The sequence below is a fragment of the Daldinia vernicosa genome (genome assembly GCF_022497035.1).
Source record: "Daldinia vernicosa strain CBS 139.73 unplaced genomic scaffold F5Y00scaffold_2, whole genome shotgun sequence".
NCBI classification, from domain to species: Eukaryota; Fungi; Ascomycota; class Sordariomycetes; order Xylariales; family Hypoxylaceae; genus Daldinia; species Daldinia vernicosa.
The window spans coordinates 1180101-1196655 of NW_025953918.1; the positions used below are offsets into that span (position 1 = coordinate 1180101).

A 16555-nucleotide genomic window follows, 5' to 3' on the forward strand; every position below is an offset into this window, starting at 1 on the left:
TCAAATAGACTACGAGGCATTACAATACTGCTTGCCTTGTAATTTCAATTGATATGTCTCTCTTTCCTTCTTAATCTGTAAGGTACGTACTAGTCTAACGTTGAAAAATTTAAGCGTTGAAAGTTGCAAGCGTTGAAAATATTTTAAACGTTTAAACGGTTTAAACGCCTAAATCTAATTAAATATATATATTCATCAACGTGTAGTAATATAAGCGTTTAATTACATATGACTATTGAATAATCATTGATTATATTCAACTATTGATAAACTGTTTACTAGACCCTGTAAGTCCCCCTATGGTACCGTTTTCATAGTGGGGACCGGAGGCTCAATACATATCGCAATCAATATCGCAAGACGGAAATGGACCCCTCCATCCCGTTAACAAGACGCGTTTCTTCAACCCAGCGTCCGCATTTCTGCGTTTTCCATACCTCCCAATCCTAATACGCATAGGCAAAACACCACCATCGCAATTTCCGTCGCGATGGAAGGCCAGGCACCTAACCCCTTGCTATTGCCTCCGGATCTCACACCGCTAGAGCAAGAGGTGCTCGAAGAATACGAGCGGCTAGCGGAGAACATGAAGAAGGTGAGCCGGCACACGCAACGCACGCACGCATTCGCGCGTCAACTGATATCTTATGTATTACCTGCACACGTGCGGCCCTACATACATACATACATACATGCTATACATATTTCCCGGTCCAATCATAATACCACGACGTCATAACACGGCGCATCCCCTCCTCTAAACACCGGGGTATAAGACAGCCAAAACAACTAGCTAACCTCGATGCAAAATAGCTCGCAACCGTACTGGACGCTATGGCCGGACAGCCCACGACCGAGATCCTCGACGGCCTGCGGGAGCTCGAGCGCAAGACAAGCCTGGTATTCACGCTGCTCAAGGCGAGCGTCTACAGCATCGTGCTACAGCAGGAGATCGACTGGGGCGACCAGGCGCGGGGCTGAGCGGGAAAACTAACGACAGCACGAAATGACCTGCCGTATACATAACATATCAAGCCGCTTGGTTATAGTACCAATGGACTTATATCAAGCACCGCGTCTTCGGGTCTAGGGGCCTATGTTTCTAAGGATATAGGAGCTGGCTTCGAGGAGCCTATATATGCTCAATACTAGCGGGGAAGTGCATTGGCATATGCTAGTCTATGACAGCTGTTCCTAGCTGTAGTCTATGGGACATTCCGCCAGTGAGATATGCGGGAATGGAGACATGATACTGGCAAGATTCAACTGGGATTCGAGCTAGACGGAATCATATGTAGACGGAATTATATGTATTGACCCATCACAAAGATACCCAAATACACCAACGTCAAATACAAATACACACCAGCGAGAGACGCTACGCATAAATTGCATTTCGTTGAATTTGGAGGGCGGAATATCTACACGATATTTTTTACATAATTTGCTTTAGTATACATTTCCACCGTAGTAGACCTTGCGGACGTCCACGAGCTTCTTGCCCCTGCCGGTAGCCAGCTCGTTGGGATCCTTCTGGCTCTGCAGAGCCAGCACGCAGGCCTTGACCGAGTTCATCGGGTTTCGCCCTCGGGGCATCTTGGCCGCCACGTCGCGGATGCCTACGGATCGGAAGATCTCGAAGAGTCGATGCGAGGCGCGTAGACCGAAGCCTTTTCGAGTAGTTAAAGAATTAGTAAGTAGGTATGCTTTTGGATGGGTTGAAAAGGCGGGGGAGGGGTAAATATGCGTGCGTATAACTCACCAGGTGGGCGGGCTTCTATCTGGACTATAGTCGCGCCGACCTTGCCCTTGACGTTGCCGTAGATGGTCCTGTTCTCGTATCTGCGAACTGGCTGCATGTTCTGGATGGCCAAAAGCTTGGCCTTCTGCCGCGCAACGGCCATTTCGACAGACTTGGCCTCGCCGATGCCGAGCCGTCCATCACCGTTTCCGGCAATAGCTAGAATCCACGTGCTACGGATCTTACCCAGACGGGTCTGGTTGTGAACCTGTCGGACGACTAGGATCTTGCTGTTGATGTCCAAGATGTGCCGCACGCTTAAGCCCGTCCGTCTCTTCAGATCCTGGTATATACCCTGGTCATCCTTGCCCTCGTCTGCCGGGTCGATCGGTGGCTTGTACATGCCCTCCACACCGGCGAGCTTTTTGCCCAGCGCTGGCGCGAGCGCCGAGTTCGAGGGCCCGTTGGTGTTTATCATTGTTTCCGGCTCGAGGAAATATTTGGCTTCCTCCATGGGGAAATCGATGCGCTGGTCTAGTATTTGCTGTATCTTTTCTTCGGGTAGCTCTTCGAAATTTACGTCTTTCGGTATTAGAGCCTCGAGGCGCTTGGTTAGGTCTGCCACATCCTCCTCTTCCGTCATAAACCTAGCTTTCGGGTTGGGTGGGGGGTTGGTTTTCGGGCGCTTGTCGATGATGGGGTAAATCTTGCTGAAGTCGTCGATGTACGGTATCCTATAAGGGTCTCTCCGTATTCGACCTTGTATCGTCAAGTCTTTAGGATCGATCGCTGCTTCACCGGCTTCGAGAGCGGCCATCTGCTCGGGCGTATACCTCTTCTTCAAGACCTCTAACTCTTCCGGGGTATAACGAGGGAACGTTTTGCTACCGTACTCCTCGATCTTCTCCGGCGATACCAGCCCCATTTCCTCAGCTCGTATGCTCTTGAATCGGGGTTTCCGCCTTGCGGCGAGCTGCGCGGAGCTGTGAAATTGGGCGTGGCATTGTGATGCCGGTGCTGCTGGTTTGGCCGCGGCAGCAAGCCGCCTGGAGAGCAGACACCGTGCTGGTCGTGCTATGCTCATCGCATCCCTAGCGTTCAAGTACCCGCCCTAGTATGGCTGCGATGGCGCAGAAAAGGAATGATAGGGTCGCGTGAAGATATGAGCTTCAATTGGTACATATTAAGTATATGGAAATTATTTTTTAGCAACCCTCAATTGCTCAATTCGGTCTTACGTTTTGCCGACCCACACCTCTACCTCAGGTACCTTTCTGCAGTGATGTGGGTTCTGTTCTTACCTTCTTATTGGCTTATCTTTCATTGGTGGTTGGAAACCAATCATCTTTCATCATTACTGTTAGCGACTTACTTGATGTACAAGTACTGTACTTTGTAACTAACACGACGTCACACAGATGACACCATTTATTACATCCGCCTTCTTCAATGTTTATTTCAATTTTTACCACTACCTACCTACCTCTTATGTGAGACATTCGGTAGTAAGCCTCCTTCAAAATATAAGAGTAAAAAGCATCACGCCGCGCAGTCGCTAGCTGAACCTCTTATGTACCTACATTTATGGCATCAGGGCATTCGAGATCTGGATAGGGTGATGTCTGAGCGTTCCCCATTACCCGCCAATGATTGGCCATACTAAATCTGTCGACTTTGCCGCAGGTCTGAAACGCACGAGTTTCACAGGGATTGTTACTATCGTCAGTCCATCCATCAGTCGAGACCGCAACGTTAGGAGGCGTTTGTCGCATAGCTGATACTAAACACAAGACAATTGTGTAGGATTACTTACGTTTCTCTTACCCTTAGGTAATTTTCATTATTGCACACCCATTGCCCAAACCAACTTGGTTGCTAATTTCCCTCCCTTTTTCCTAATCTTGCGAAAGTGAAGCTATCATTACAATTTCCCTTCTTTTCTTCCTTCTAGTGTGACTGGTGCACCATAATATTGTCTTGTCTTCCTAGCGCCTAGTTTCGTTTACTCATCCATTCGCTCAATTTATCTACTCGATACCCTTTCAACTTCAAATCGAATACTCGAACAACTCCTTCACCAATTCCAAGACCGTCGCGAAGCCAAGCACAGTTCAAAATGTCTCAACAAAGCTCCAATCTACCGAGCCCACCAGGCGGTCAATTTGGATTCATGTCCAAGATTGGTGCCACAGATGCGGCCGTCCGTACTTTAAACGACCAGCCGTACCTGTTCACTATTCTCGTTGTCGTCCTCATCACGCTCATCCTTGAGAGCGTTTTTATATGGTTCATCCACTACGCGACTTTGAAGCCCGAGCAGAAGAAAAAAAAGGAACCCAAAGGGGGCAAGAAAGCAGGAGGAAAGCCACCGGCAGCTCGATAAAAGGACTTCTGTCGTAAGACGGCTCTGATACGATATTTGGAAGTATTGTAACAATTTAATTGGGATAAAATCCGGCAATTATACTTTTTTTTTTAACGACCATCCGCCACCGCCGCCTTCGTCGGGAAAACACGATGCATCGAGACGTAGATGTTTTAAGGAGGCAAATAGGGTTCTGAGTGTTTAGTGTTTGGGCGAAAGGGTAGAACAGAACGATAAGGATAGCATCTAGAGACGCTTCGACGACAGCAGGCCGCGTCTAGCACTCATAATTATTGCGTATTTACTCGGTTATATGGTCTATCAATATTGTCAATACATATCTATATCCTGAGAACTTGTTGTTCCTCTCTGAGCTCATGGCTTTGGTCTATCACTCTTTCATCTATCTCACAGGGGTAACCATCTCTGCTCTTATACATGTGTTGTTGCATATCGTCCCAGAGCGCATGTCGAGTGTTATATGGCAACTCATCTGTAGAATTGCAAATGCCCTCAACGCCGTATACATAGTTGGATGCGTGTAGATCGTTGACGTCCACAATCGAGTCACTAAAATCGCCAGAAATGTGTTGTCGGGCAGTTGAAGTGCCTCGTAATTCTAACAAATTTGAAGATTGAATAAGAGAATCATCCTCAAGACTACCACCTGGTAAATAGCCGGATTCTACCTCTATGCTGTCAATGACTTCTGCGAGGGAGCCTTCGTTGGCGACCCTTATGTCCGGGTCCCCGTGCTGCCACTGCTCATATTGAGCTGTTGCGTCGGGATGGTTACTATGATCTCCCTCTAGAGGCTCTTGGAGTTGATATAATAACTGATCCTCGTCGTAGGCGCTATCGAAGTCGAAATCCTGACTCGAAGTTCTGTCCAAGATGTAGAAACAATCGCCACTATCAGACTCCTCAAGAGAGCCCATGCTCGAAGATGCTATCTCGAAAGGCCAATCGATGTTTTCACGCTGTTGTGCATCGATATTTATACTAGCATTCTTGATGCGAATAGTCGGTTCTAGTTTTGCTTGCACTAAATCCCAAAGCCTTTGTTGAATGGAACATCGGTAGGTGTTTAGTTCGGCTTCGCCCTCTGTGCTGGTAGAGGGCTTATTGCTAAGGGTGTTATCTACATCTATTAGCAACCTTTTACTTTTTTCCCGTAAAGATGCCGATCGGTTTCGGGATTGTGCAGCCAGAATGCTCGAAATAATGGGGATATTGGCCGCGTGGTGCGTCACCGCCTAGATCTCGTTGTTAGACACGATTTCTAATCTTATAAGAGAGTTTTCAGAACCTTGAGATAATGAGCGTTCCAGATAGCAGGGGCTAGTTCGAGTAATGAGGGTCGATCATCCAGCTGGAATACTCGCAAGCCGCGCATACGTTTCCTTATGCCAATAGTTACATATAACGCCATCTGAGCCAAGCGGCCTGCATCGTTCCATCGTTGTCGAGAATGTCTGGCGAAAATATCCAGAATTGGATCTTCCCAATAGTAATAATTATAGACTGCGCTCCCATAAGTGTCATTGGTTAGGTCTGGCGCTTGCGGTTGTGAAGCCGGTTCGAGATGATAGTCATCTATATCGAGATCGCATATGTTAGATTCGTTAGTGTCGATATTAGATACGTCCGAATTACTTGTTTGGTATTGGAATAGGCACTCTATCCCATATAGACGAGCAGTGGGACTGTGCGGTGGTGAAAGGAGTACAGATGACTTTTGTAGATGTTCGATAATGAAATAGAGATTTGGGGCTCCGTCGTATAGCGGTTGGTATTGGATGTCTTCTTGTTTAATTGCAAGGCCAAGGGCAGGCCAAAGCTAGACAGATTCACATGAGCGACCGCGGTAAGATGCAAGAATGGCAACTTACTGGGCATTGACAGATCACATCTGCTAGATGTTCCAGAAATCCAGGCTCAGTTTCTCCTAGTACCAAGGATACCGGATTCCGCACTACTATGATTTGCATTCTGCATATACCGGGAGAAATAAGCCATAGCTCTTTTGACTGAATTGACTGAAAAAGCTTCTCAGAGGAATATTGAGAGGATGGTACGTCTGATATTAACGCAAGAGAAGTTACGGATAAGGAGGAATCGGATTCTGCGCTAGACAGTTCGAATGTCTTGAGCTCAAGCTCAGTATGGTCGGCCATAGTAGAACATATGGCTCAACTTGTTCAGGAAACTTTCCGTTCCAAGGGTAAAATTGATGCTATACACATCTAAGAACATAACATGACTAATAGATATCTACACATGTAGGGAGTAGCATCGAACCGAGTCAAAAGGTAATGTTTGATGGTATTATATGAGTAGGTTTGTGATAGGAGGAGACGGATTATACCATAGAAACATAAATTGGGTTGTGGATTTCAACCTTGGAGTATATAGAATGGGAAGTAACGAAACATAAAGACCCTGGGAAGAGCGAATTGGGAGGTGAGGGGCCTACAAGCACCTAAGGTATAATTTGTGTCGCAACTTCTTCATTATATATACCCGGGTACCTAGGTAGATAGATATGGGCACACCTCACGGCAAGTGCCACTTGCATACCACTTACACGATAAGTGTAGATAACCTTTTTTCTCTGCCCGTGGTCTATAACCCAGACATAAATACGACATCGAGAGTGACTTGATTGTCTCTTATAACTTAGTTATACATTATACAAGATCTCGTAGTTAGGGGAGATCTAAGGGTGTCCGTGGACCGTCTGAGCCTGGCGTGGGTGGAGCTGGTTTTATCGACTCGGCTGGGACCTTTCGTCTTGGTCTCTTTAAATCTTCCAATGTAATCCCGTCCAGCTTGGTAATACCAACCACTGGCGGTTCACCCTTCTTCACGAATTCCCATTGCCCTGAATATGATGTTAGGATGGTGTAAATATGTAGCGCCGGAGAGTACAGGGCTTACCAGGTAGCTTGTTACCAGCTAACCGAAAGGCGTCGCGCGCGACTTGCTCGTGGACCATCCCTCTTAATTCTAAGACGATCTGATTCACTGCTACCCTCGCAGCCCAGTGATCGAATGAACCTTTTCCTTTACCCATACGTATCTATAAATATGGGTTGGTTATAAGGGACATATGAAACGGGAATTTCGGTAGACAGACCTCGTTGCCGCTAACGAACACACCAATATTGCAGCACACTCTCTTATATAGTCGGTACTTTTGACCACGCAATCGCTGCTTGATAGTATCCTCCGCAATCTTGAGATTTTGAGCACTGATCCTTCGATGGTGATCGATCATCCGTAGTCCGTAATCTCCCCACATCACCGTTGTTCCCTTAGTAGAGCCACCAGTTGCGACCCTTGCTCGTCCCTTCATCATCTTCTGCTTGCGATTTATATTGGGCTCTAGCCAGTTGCCGCCCATTGACGCGGTTGCCGAAAAGAGACGGACATTTTGGGAGCATTGAATCTTTCGGGGCACAATCGAGGTGCTGGGTCTGATCAGCGGGCGCGTAGCTGAAGAATTGGTTATCGTAAGTGACCGAAAAGCGCCGACAAGGCATGACGGCGCCTTGGAATGCATGATTGCGAGGATATGGAGACTCAATCGTCGAAAGCTCCCGTCATCGCCTCGCACCTTGAAATTTGATCATTGAAGTTAAAAATGACCAAATTTGAAGATCCAATCGCGGATCATTAGTCGCTAGTGGGGTACGTATATTATACTTTAGTTACATACATTAGCGCATTTTAGCAGCTGGCATTTCAGTGATAATCTTGAGGATTACCTAATATAATACAATTGCGCAATGAGTAAGGTCGTCACCTACAACGGAACGTGGCCAGAACTTGATAAGGAATATGATAAGGTACGGAAGAACCTTGGTCCCTTGCTTTTTCTACATCCGTCGCTGTAATTTGATGCGATAGATTCCAATTGTAGGCCACCACCAATTGTTACGTTTTCCATTCTTTTGGGTCGCTTGTCGCCTTCGCGCATCGGACAGAAACGCTTGTCATCCTCTTCTGCTAGCCTAAGAAGCCGTTCTCTTTGGTTCATTATATCGTCTTATACTTTCACCAGCAATCAAAATGGCTATACTCAGTCCTCAAGTGTACGTGTTATCAATTTTGTCTCTCACATGTATACTCGTGTATACTCGTGAAGTAGTAGCTAACTGAGTCTCGGTAGAACCAACATCATCATCATCCTTGGGATGATGCAAGTTTCCAAGCGAATCCCCTTCGATGATCCCGATGTTCTCAACATTGTTCGCGCGCTCTACATTGGTAGCAATGTAATCATCGCTGGTATCTACGCCTACGTCCAATACCAGATCAACAAGAAGAAGGGTGCGATTCTCCCCTTGGAAACGCTATACTATACACGCAATTATACTAACCAGTCACTGACGTATAGATCTTACTACGCTCAAATACGTCGAACCGGCTCCGATGGGATCTTCGGAGGAGGGCAAGCTTGTGACTACCACCGTCCAAGCCTACGATTCGCAGCAACTCAAGAACTCTATCCGATCGCAGATTATGGGCCTTGCAATGATGGGCTTTATGCACTTATACATGAAGTACACCAATCCGCTCTTGATCCAATCCATCATTCCGCTCAAGGGTGCCATCGAGTCCAACTTGGTCAAGATCCACCTCCTTGGCCAGCCGGCGATTGGTGATCTCAAGCGTCCCTTTAAGCAACCTGCCGGACTCATGGGTGGTCTTCAGAGCGGGCCTGCGCAGAGCGATAAGAAAGCTGTTGAAGCCGCCGAGCGTGCCGGTCGGGGTGGTGTCAAGGACGAGTAATAATCTTATAAGTGGCTCGTTCATCTAAAGTAGTTTAATGGAGGGACTTGCAGCATAATATTAACGCTGTAGACGAAGAAAACCATGGGTGTTTTACTACTAATATAGACTATACGTACATCACGAATAGACGACTTGCATAATTTATGTATAGTTGATATTTGCATATCTAATTGCTGTGATAATGCCGACAACTTACCAAGGTATTCTCGTTATTACCATCGTCTATAATATATTTACGTAGGTACGTACGCGCATAGAATTCCGGGCTGCCCGGGGTGGCGTAGGTACATAAATGCCGGGGATAATTCTTTTTAAATTTATAGTATCGTTTTCAACCCCCGACGTCACCGGCTTATACCCTTACATTCCGAAACCAATGCTAAAAGGTAGTCCTTAGTAACATTCAAAGCTACAACAACTTCCCGTCTCAACTTATTCACAGCCAGACTTCTCTTGCGTTTACTCATGATCACACTTCCTTTACAAAATGGAACGCCCTTCTACGCCACCACAGGCAAAAACTGCCAACCCCTCTAAACCTGTAGCATCCCCTCCTACGCCTGAGATCACCCGTCGCATCGTGAGTCAACCCCTCGGCGAAAGACAAGTTCTGATTGCATCCAATCCTTGTGAGCTTTATTCTAACTATAGGGTAATTTATAGGAAGAAAATAGACTCCGAGCCAAAGCATTACGTGAACAGCATGAGTCCGCCGCCCGCGCAGCTGGCGCACCCTCCGTCTCTCGCACTCCATCTGGCTTCATCGCCACCGATAATGCGCAAGTCCCGAACACGCGTAAGCGCGCCTACGATGCTATATCTAGTACCCGAGTCCGTGAGACACCATCCACAAGTCGCGACGGCCGTGTTAATGGTGTCTCGCCTGCCAAGGCTGCTCCTGGCGACAGTGCCGACCAGGTCAAGGCGGACAAGGACGAAGGTGCCATCAGACCAGCGAGGAAGTTCACTAAGTTTGTCGACTACGACTTCGGCAAGATGACGGATACGAAAGGCGGTTTCTTGAGTGCTGAGGACGATCCCTGGAACAAGGCAATGTCGGGGTCTACTGCTACGGGCAATGGAAAGGGTAACGGGCCCAGTGAAGGGCAGGAAGAGAGGCCCAAGGGAATGACGGTGCAGGAATGGGAAAGGCGGCAGTTACTGAAGAAGCTCCAACGGCAGAAGGCAGGGCCATTCGAACCAGGCTTGAGTGTGCTACGGGATGAAAAGGATCGGAAGAGATGTCGTGAGTGTAAAAGTCTCGAGATCGACTTCGTATGGGAGGAGGTTTTCGGATGTGCCATTTGCAACAGCTGCAAGGAGAAGTATCCCGAAAAATACAGTCTTCTAACCAAGACGGAGTGCAGGGAGGACTACCTTCTGACAGAGCCGGAGCTGAGAGACGCAGAGTTGCTACCCCACCTCTCAAAACCAAACCCGCACAAATCTCACTGGCACGATATGATGCTATTCCTTCGGTATCAGGTCGAAGAGTATGCGTTCAGTGACAAAAAATGGGGTTCGGCAGAGGAGCTGGATGCTGAGTTCGAACGTCGTGAGGCGGAAAAGAAGAAACGGAAAGAAACTAAGTTTAAAGAGAAGCTACTGGACCTCAAGAAGCGAACGAGGACGGATGCATACCGGAGGCAGACGGGGAGACTTGGGGAAGACGGAGGAGGAGGTACGGCGTCTGGTAAGAAAGCCAGGTTTGGGGATGCGATTTCCAACGGTGGTAAACATGTTCACGAATGGGGACGAGCCATCGAGAAAGATGACGGTTCAACAGTGAAGACTTGTACGACCTGTGGTATGGAAGTTGAGGAGATGGAATTTTAGGAATAACTACCTATGAATAATGATACCCAGTTATGTAGAGCATAATTAATAGCTCCTTTATGGAAAGGCCTTTCTACGCAACTTATCATGTTTAGACTGCATAGTTAGTCTATCTAGGTTAGGTACCTAAGGTATACGTTGAAGTATGAATTATTTATTCAAGGAGTCGTTCTAATAGGTAGCCTTTTGCTAATTCGTCTTGGTCAAGCGAATAGACGGCCAATGTCTCTCGATCCCATTGCTCGAGTTTCGCGTTGTTGATCAGCGCGATAATATTCCTATTCTTACGCAATGATGCATATAACAATCCATTCGTCATTACAATTGTAGGCCGACAGAGCGAGATTCTTAAAAGTCATGCTTTACTGAGCAACTACTTATCTAGGTACTTTGGTCTTACATATCTTATTCGCCTTCTCGTATATCGGAGAGGATTGCATATTGAGGTAATGCCGGTATTTTGTTCGATGGAGACGAAAAATCTCAATCGGAATAATGACCATCAGTCGGGCTTCAATTGGTTAAGACAAGAATTGGTTAAGACAAGGGTAATAATATAGGTAGGTCCATATGTAATATATACGGCGCGGAGCTTATCAAATATCCGGACAATTCGGTCTTAACCCTCTACCGTCCATCCGAATCGGGACTATGGTTCCAATTACTACACAAGTATAGACTAATGTCGCCGACTTTATTAATTGTTTTTAAAAAGCAAGTATTGGCTATAAGTACCTATAAGATGTATGCCTATTAGTCGGAGGATCTTAATGCCAAGATTCCGTGACGCCTCGTGTCTCTCGGCCTTTCGCTTCGGTGTGTGAAACCGACTCATAGACTATGACGAATGAGTATAGGTAGTAGGGAGGTTGGTATTTAGGGATGCTGGTTCCTGTCTATAAGTGGGAGTTTACTTAAGGAACACGGTGGGCTTCGGTTTTAACTTATAACGCATCATATAAATAAGAGTGAACGAATAAGTCATAAAACACGAATATGGAAGTATTGGGCGGCCTCGAGAGTGGGCAGCTTCTGTTAATCGCTGTGGGCGTAGCCATACTAGGCGTATGAGACTCGAATCATATCTAAATAATCGCATCCGAGAGGGCTAACTACTTCGCAGTATACCTATACTATTCTGAGCAACCCTCTGGCAAGACTGCCTGGCCCTTGGTATACGTTATGGACGGAAACAATTTTGAAGTATAATGTTGTCAGAGGCCAGAGGCCACAATGGGTTCATTCGTTACATGAAAAATACGGTACGCTCATCCTCAGCCAGGCATATACCCCCCAATAATAAAAAATCACCCCTATTCTAATCATGACCCGGTAAAATCGCAGGAACCGTCGTCCGCATTACCCCCAAAGAGGTCAGCATACAAGATCCGAACGCTGTCCAGCAGATGTACCAGATCAAGGGCGAGTTCCTCAAGTCCCAATTTTACGAGGTTTTCCTACCAGGAAACAAGAACGTCTTCAGCACGACCGATGTCAACTATCACCGACGACACCGAAAGCTCCTCGCATCCGAGATATCGGAGTCAGGTTTAGCCGTACATAGACCCACGGTTGATGACAAGGTTCGTATGGCTATTGAGGGTATGGCTGAAGAGATGGAGAAGCGCGGTGCTACAGTGAGTTGCTATCTCATCTATGGAGGAGGGAGAATAGTTGCTAACCCACGCCCTTCGCCTTCTAAAGGATGTGTATCGTTGGTCTTTATATATGGCCACAGACGTGATCGGCGAGCTCAGCTTCGGGTCTTCATTCCGCATGCTAGAATCAAGGGAGGTGCGTATCTTGCCTATGACTCTTCGTCATCTCCATGAAACTATGGTCTTTTCCACTGACCCTGTTTTTGTGTTGTAATAGGAGACCCAATACACCCGCGACTTAAAATTGATAGCATTTGCTGGAGGCCTCAGGTCGACATTCCCCTTCCTCATGAAGGTCACCAAGTACGTCCCGCTGCCGGTTCTCAGCATAGGGACGCAAATCCGAGAGCGTATACGCGTATACGCGACGCAGGCGCTAAGCCGACATTATAAAATAGTAGAAGAGCAAGGACGGAACGCCAAGCCCACACTCTTATCCAAGTTGTACCGTGCCACAGAGGACGACAAAGACATGCTTCCTTTCGACGAGCTGCGCGAAGATGCCATGGCGTATATCGCAGCGGGAAGCGACACTACCACTAACACCTTGACGTACCTCATCTGGACCCTATGTAAACACCCCGACATCAAGGCGAAGCTGCTGGCAGAACTAAACACGCTGCCGGACGGATTCACGGACCTGGACCTCAAGAAGCTGCCCTACCTCGACCATGTGATTCAGGAGACGCTACGCTTACACAGTGCTGCCCCCTCTGGTCTACCTCGTGTCGTACCTCAGGGAGGTGCTACTCTCGCTGGCCATTTTATTCCCGGCGGTTACACGGTGTCGGCTCAGGCGTACAGTATGCATAGGAACCCGGCTGTCTATCCGGAACCGTTAAAATTCGACCCTTCAAGATGGGAGAATCCGACTAGGGCGATGAAGGACGCGTTTGTACCATTTGGTGGAGGGAGTCGAAGTGAGCTTTTACTTACAATTTCCACATCCGTATCCCCCTCCTAATAACCCTATGCATACCTACATACGAGTTCCTTTTGATATTATTGATTGGTCTGAGCTATCGTTTCTAACTGCATATAGTCTGCCTTGGTCTGCACTTGGCCAAGATGGAACTACGTCTCGCAACCGCGCGGCTCTTCACCCGGTTTCCGAATGCCACTGTCTCCCATTTAGAGGGTTTCACGGATGAGGACATGGTCCCTATCATGTTCTTCCTCATGAAGCCGAAGAGCCAACGCTGCTTGATTGATGCTCACTGAGGTATGTTGATGCCGTCTGCTTAACCAAGGTACCTGTTATCTAGGTAGATTTACGGGTGACCATGCTAGGCTGGAAAAAATACCTGCGGCTTCTAGTTGCACTTATATCCGTTGAAGTTTGTGAGATCGGGCTTTCTATTCAGTGCTTTAAGGTATGCTGTAGAAAGGTCTAGGGAATTTAAGATAGGCGCAGGTGTACATACATAGTACAAACACTTGTAAAATTACATTAAATCTAGTAGCATATACGATTTAAGTAAATAAATAAGAGGTAGTTACTTATAGCGAAGACTTCACTGGTTCATGGATCAGGGATTGATTATGAAGTCGTTTTTGGTACACCCACAGGGCTGAACAAGCGGGAAAAGAGTTAATTTTATCATCCCTGGCGGGCATAACGGAATAGTTAGAAGTTCGGTTGCTGAGGTTGGCAACCTAAGAGTATCTAATTATATCCGACAAAGCCTTATATACACTGTTGCCAACTATTAGGAGTCTACTAGTATTTGCCAATTACTTGTCGCTGATAGGTCTATAGAAGCACTCCTTGCATAACCTAGATCCACCTGTCTAATTCCTTCGTCCCATTGAGCTGGAACCTCGTGGGGCCTAGGCACCTAAGTATAATGGCTGTGATATTATTAGCATATATAAGCTCTTGGGCATCTTTATTGTTCTTACCTTTCGTTCTCAGTAACTTGATCGATTGGCTCTAAGACTAACGCCTAACGAAAAGTTCATGATGGGGATTCAAGGTGTTTCTCTTGCCTTGCTCCCCGTCCTGAGTGCGCTTATATTAGATTTTATTTATCGTTTGTATCGCCGGAGACAGCGGTTTAAGGACTTGGTACGAATCGATCCCCCCTCATTTGGATCACATTATGAGAACAAAGGGGAGACACGAGACTAATGTATAATATAGCCCAAACCACCACATAGTTTCCTATGGGGCCACCTTAAACTCATGGGCGAGATCGCCAGCCAGTTGCCTCCGAATAATCACCCACAGGCGTACATCACTGCCATCTCGCAGAAGTATGACCTGAAGGGTATCTGGTATCTCGATCTATGGCCCATAGCGGATCCACAAGTCATCCTAACAGAACCGGAGCTTATGGATGCAGTGCAGGTAACGAGGGTATACAATCAGCACCGGCTCTCCCAGGAGTTCATGTCAAGTATAATCGGCGAAAACATTGTCGCAACCGTGAATGGCCCTATGTGGAAAAAGCTTCACAACGCAATGGCTCCGGCATTTTTACCCTCCTATGTCAGAACACTCACAGGCCTCATGGCCGACGAGACGATTATCTTTAGGGAGGCTCTCAAAAAGCTGTCGAGTAGCCGTCAAGTCTTCTCCCTGGAAAACGAATTATCTAAGCTAGTATTCGACATCGTTGGTCGGGTCGTCTTCAATTTCTCCCTTAACGCTCAGACGCAGGGCAGCTCATACCACGAAGACCTAAAGCAGACCATCGAACTAATCAATCAGCAACTTTCCATGAACCCATTTGTTAAGCTGCAGGTGGCATTGAAAAAGCGGTCTGTTCGGAAGCGGGTCGACGCGTCTGTTGCTGCAAAAATCCAGGAACGCTTGGCCGCGCTCAGGAGTGAGAATATCGTACCTTCACGTAAAGATCCTCTTAGCATCCTCGATTTGATGCTCCGAGAAACAGTGTTGCAAGGTAAAACTCAAAACGGTCTTAAGGCGCTTGAGCTTCCTGAAGGAGAATTGGAATTATTGGTAACGAAGTACGGCCTTGCTTGAGCACCTCGAATAGGAACATACACTTACATGACTAAAACAGTGTGAAAGGTCTCCTACTCGGCGGGATGGGAACAAGTGTTGACACACTATGCGTAAGAGCTCCTCACAGAATTTACCTTTAACACTTTGCCTCAGCTAACCCATCTTAACTAAAAGTACGTTTACATGCTCTTGTCAAAACATCCAGAAGTCGTCCAGAAAATGCTTGAAGAGCAAGATGCTGTCTTCGGTAGAGACCTCGAGACAACCATGGAGAACCTGAAGGAGTCACCAATAAAACTTAATGAGCTGGAATACACAACAGGCGTGATCAAAGAGACGATGCGGCTTTTCCCTGTTGGATTTGGCGTCAAGGAAGCACCAGCAGGGTAAGGAACCCTTCCCTTTCCAGAGCTATTCAAGCGAACAATACTAACCCGAATCATCCACAGCGCAACGGTTTCGTACCAAGGCCGCGAGTACCCAGTTGATGGTGGCCTAGTCATCGTCCCTTCTTGGCATACTATGCACTTCGATTCGCGGTATTTCCCGGAGCCCAGCGCGTTCCGACCTGAGCGATTTCTAGGTGAAGGTGTTCCTCGCGGTTGGTTCCGTAGTTTCAGTCGCGGACCGCGTGCTTGCCTAGGGCAAGACCTCGCCATGGACATCATGCGCGTGATCCTATTACTCACCGTTCGAGACTTCCACTTCGAGGTCGCCGGGCTCCGGCCTAACCCGAAGCCTAAGTCGACCTACACAGATCTAGATACCATCTTCGGTGACATCGTATTCCAGGAGTTGTCGATGGAGGCAAAGCCCAGAGGCGGTATGATGATGACGGTTAGCGAGAAGGAGAGTGCGTTGTAAGGGGACGATAATGCATAAGCATTATAGCATTATCACCACTTAACTGATATAAAATAAATATAAGATAGCAGGATAATTTCGAGTGAGCCATCTAAATATCGAAGTTGGCTTCATAAGCCCCAGATATTATCATTAGTTGCGTGAATTAGGTATATTGGAAAGATTAGACAAGTTATTGTGACTATCATGAAAGAAAGGGGCCTCCTGTTTCGCCAAGGAGCCTCGCAAAAAAAGCAAAAGAAGGAGCAGGAAAAAAGAAAGGAAGGAAAACACAAAATGCACAAATAAGCAGGCCAGGCTCGAGTCACTAACAAACATTT

The 16555-nt window shown here is 47.0% G+C and overlaps 9 protein-coding genes across 9 annotated transcripts; 6 read left to right on the plus strand and 3 right to left on the minus strand.

Annotated features, from left to right (window-relative positions):
- The first annotated feature begins 324 nt into the window (after positions 1-324).
- Positions 325-1332, plus strand: F5Y00DRAFT_64493 (DASH complex, subunit Dad3). The gene is made up of 2 exons (XM_048013953.1): positions 325-595; positions 814-1332. The coding sequence occupies exons 1-2, from the start codon at positions 491-493 to the stop codon at positions 979-981; spliced, it is 273 nt and encodes a 90-aa protein (XP_047869938.1). The 5' UTR covers positions 325-490; the 3' UTR covers positions 982-1332.
- A 316-nt stretch (positions 1333-1648) lies between these two features.
- F5Y00DRAFT_224256 (uncharacterized protein) lies at positions 1649-2922 on the minus strand. The gene has a single exon (XM_048005976.1). The coding sequence runs from the start codon at positions 2823-2825 to the stop codon at positions 1683-1685; it is 1143 nt and encodes a 380-aa protein (XP_047869939.1). The 5' UTR covers positions 2826-2922; the 3' UTR covers positions 1649-1682.
- Positions 2923-3140: 218 nt separating this feature from the next.
- F5Y00DRAFT_224258 (uncharacterized protein) lies at positions 3141-4618 on the plus strand. The gene is made up of 2 exons (XM_048005977.1): positions 3141-3462; positions 3545-4618. The coding sequence occupies exon 2, from the start codon at positions 3858-3860 to the stop codon at positions 4122-4124; it is 267 nt and encodes an 88-aa protein (XP_047869940.1). The 5' UTR covers positions 3141-3462; positions 3545-3857; the 3' UTR covers positions 4125-4618.
- F5Y00DRAFT_269328 (uncharacterized protein) lies at positions 4305-7021 on the minus strand. Its single transcript, XM_048012418.1, has 3 exons — positions 5999-7021; positions 5416-5946; positions 4305-5362 (listed from the first exon to the last, which is right to left on the minus strand). The coding sequence occupies exons 1-3, from the start codon at positions 6281-6283 to the stop codon at positions 4448-4450; spliced, it is 1731 nt and encodes a 576-aa protein (XP_047869941.1). The 5' UTR covers positions 6284-7021; the 3' UTR covers positions 4305-4447.
- Positions 6369-7795, minus strand: F5Y00DRAFT_224261 (ribosomal protein L16). The gene is made up of 3 exons (XM_048005978.1): positions 7246-7795; positions 7047-7188; positions 6369-6990 (listed from the first exon to the last, which is right to left on the minus strand). The coding sequence occupies exons 1-3, from the start codon at positions 7669-7671 to the stop codon at positions 6815-6817; spliced, it is 744 nt and encodes a 247-aa protein (XP_047869942.1). The 5' UTR covers positions 7672-7795; the 3' UTR covers positions 6369-6814.
- F5Y00DRAFT_224263 (inorganic phosphate transport PHO88) lies at positions 7796-9098 on the plus strand. The gene is made up of 3 exons (XM_048005979.1): positions 7796-8203; positions 8281-8441; positions 8509-9098. The coding sequence occupies exons 1-3, from the start codon at positions 8181-8183 to the stop codon at positions 8901-8903; spliced, it is 579 nt and encodes a 192-aa protein (XP_047869943.1). The 5' UTR covers positions 7796-8180; the 3' UTR covers positions 8904-9098.
- A 1-nt stretch (position 9099) lies between these two features.
- On the plus strand, positions 9100-10906 carry F5Y00DRAFT_224266 (DNA repair protein). Its single transcript, XM_048005980.1, has 2 exons — positions 9100-9486; positions 9570-10906. The coding sequence occupies exons 1-2, from the start codon at positions 9394-9396 to the stop codon at positions 10740-10742; spliced, it is 1266 nt and encodes a 421-aa protein (XP_047869944.1). The 5' UTR covers positions 9100-9393; the 3' UTR covers positions 10743-10906.
- Positions 10907-11367: 461 nt separating this feature from the next.
- Positions 11368-14107, plus strand: F5Y00DRAFT_224269 (putative cytochrome P450). The gene is made up of 6 exons (XM_048005981.1): positions 11368-11807; positions 11866-12004; positions 12087-12379; positions 12447-12536; positions 12618-13320; positions 13443-14107. Exons 1-6 carry the CDS (start codon positions 11739-11741, stop codon positions 13619-13621), a joined length of 1473 nt encoding a protein of 490 aa, XP_047869945.1. The 5' UTR covers positions 11368-11738; the 3' UTR covers positions 13622-14107.
- A 157-nt stretch (positions 14108-14264) lies between these two features.
- Positions 14265-16355, plus strand: F5Y00DRAFT_224270 (cytochrome P450). Its single transcript, XM_048005982.1, has 5 exons — positions 14265-14468; positions 14544-15373; positions 15430-15481; positions 15546-15757; positions 15821-16355. The coding sequence occupies exons 1-5, from the start codon at positions 14361-14363 to the stop codon at positions 16233-16235; spliced, it is 1617 nt and encodes a 538-aa protein (XP_047869946.1). The 5' UTR covers positions 14265-14360; the 3' UTR covers positions 16236-16355.
- The last annotated feature ends 200 nt before the right edge of the window (positions 16356-16555 follow it).

What these genes read in the sequence shown, in the direction of transcription:
- F5Y00DRAFT_224258 (XM_048005977.1), top strand. Translation starts at nt 3,858, where the DNA reads ATGTCTCAACAAAGCTCCAATCTACCGAGCCCACCAGGCGGTCAATTT.
- F5Y00DRAFT_224261 (XM_048005978.1), bottom strand. Translation starts at nt 7,671, where the DNA reads ATGCATTCCAAGGCGCCGTCATGCCTTGTCGGCGCTTTTCGGTCACTT. An exon ending in TGTTCGTTAGCGGCAACGAG is followed by an intron (nt 7,189 to 7,245) that starts GTCTGTCTACCG and finishes CCATATTTATAG; the next exon opens with ATACGTATGGGTAAAGGAAA. An exon ending in AGCTGGTAACAAGCTACCTG is followed by an intron (nt 6,991 to 7,046) that starts GTAAGCCCTGTA and finishes CATCATATTCAG; the next exon opens with GGCAATGGGAATTCGTGAAG.
- F5Y00DRAFT_224270 (XM_048005982.1), top strand. Translation starts at nt 14,361, where the DNA reads ATGATGGGGATTCAAGGTGTTTCTCTTGCCTTGCTCCCCGTCCTGAGT. An exon ending in TTGGAATTATTGGTAACGAA is followed by an intron (nt 15,374 to 15,429) that starts GTACGGCCTTGC and finishes TGACTAAAACAG; the next exon opens with TGTGAAAGGTCTCCTACTCG. An exon ending in CAAGTGTTGACACACTATGC is followed by an intron (nt 15,482 to 15,545) that starts GTAAGAGCTCCT and finishes CTTAACTAAAAG; the next exon opens with TACGTTTACATGCTCTTGTC.
- F5Y00DRAFT_224266 (XM_048005980.1), top strand. Translation starts at nt 9,394, where the DNA reads ATGGAACGCCCTTCTACGCCACCACAGGCAAAAACTGCCAACCCCTCT. An exon ending in CTGAGATCACCCGTCGCATC is followed by an intron (nt 9,487 to 9,569) that starts GTGAGTCAACCC and finishes GGTAATTTATAG; the next exon opens with GAAGAAAATAGACTCCGAGC.
- F5Y00DRAFT_224263 (XM_048005979.1), top strand. Translation starts at nt 8,181, where the DNA reads ATGGCTATACTCAGTCCTCAAGT. An exon ending in GCTATACTCAGTCCTCAAGT is followed by an intron (nt 8,204 to 8,280) that starts GTACGTGTTATC and finishes GAGTCTCGGTAG; the next exon opens with AACCAACATCATCATCATCC. An exon ending in CCAGATCAACAAGAAGAAGG is followed by an intron (nt 8,442 to 8,508) that starts GTGCGATTCTCC and finishes ACTGACGTATAG; the next exon opens with ATCTTACTACGCTCAAATAC.
- F5Y00DRAFT_224256 (XM_048005976.1), bottom strand. Translation starts at nt 2,825, where the DNA reads ATGAGCATAGCACGACCAGCACGGTGTCTGCTCTCCAGGCGGCTTGCT.
- F5Y00DRAFT_224269 (XM_048005981.1), top strand. Translation starts at nt 11,739, where the DNA reads ATGGAAGTATTGGGCGGCCTCGAGAGTGGGCAGCTTCTGTTAATCGCT. An exon ending in TTCGTTACATGAAAAATACG is followed by an intron (nt 12,005 to 12,086) that starts GTACGCTCATCC and finishes GTAAAATCGCAG; the next exon opens with GAACCGTCGTCCGCATTACC. An exon ending in ATTTGGTGGAGGGAGTCGAA is followed by an intron (nt 13,321 to 13,442) that starts GTGAGCTTTTAC and finishes AACTGCATATAG; the next exon opens with TCTGCCTTGGTCTGCACTTG.
- F5Y00DRAFT_64493 (XM_048013953.1), top strand. Translation starts at nt 491, where the DNA reads ATGGAAGGCCAGGCACCTAACCCCTTGCTATTGCCTCCGGATCTCACA. An exon ending in TAGCGGAGAACATGAAGAAG is followed by an intron (nt 596 to 813) that starts GTGAGCCGGCAC and finishes GATGCAAAATAG; the next exon opens with CTCGCAACCGTACTGGACGC.
- F5Y00DRAFT_269328 (XM_048012418.1), bottom strand. Translation starts at nt 6,283, where the DNA reads ATGGCCGACCATACTGAGCTTGAGCTCAAGACATTCGAACTGTCTAGC. An exon ending in ATGTGATCTGTCAATGCCCA is followed by an intron (nt 5,947 to 5,998) that starts GTAAGTTGCCAT and finishes GAATCTGTCTAG; the next exon opens with CTTTGGCCTGCCCTTGGCCT. An exon ending in GGAACGCTCATTATCTCAAG is followed by an intron (nt 5,363 to 5,415) that starts GTTCTGAAAACT and finishes AACGAGATCTAG; the next exon opens with GCGGTGACGCACCACGCGGC.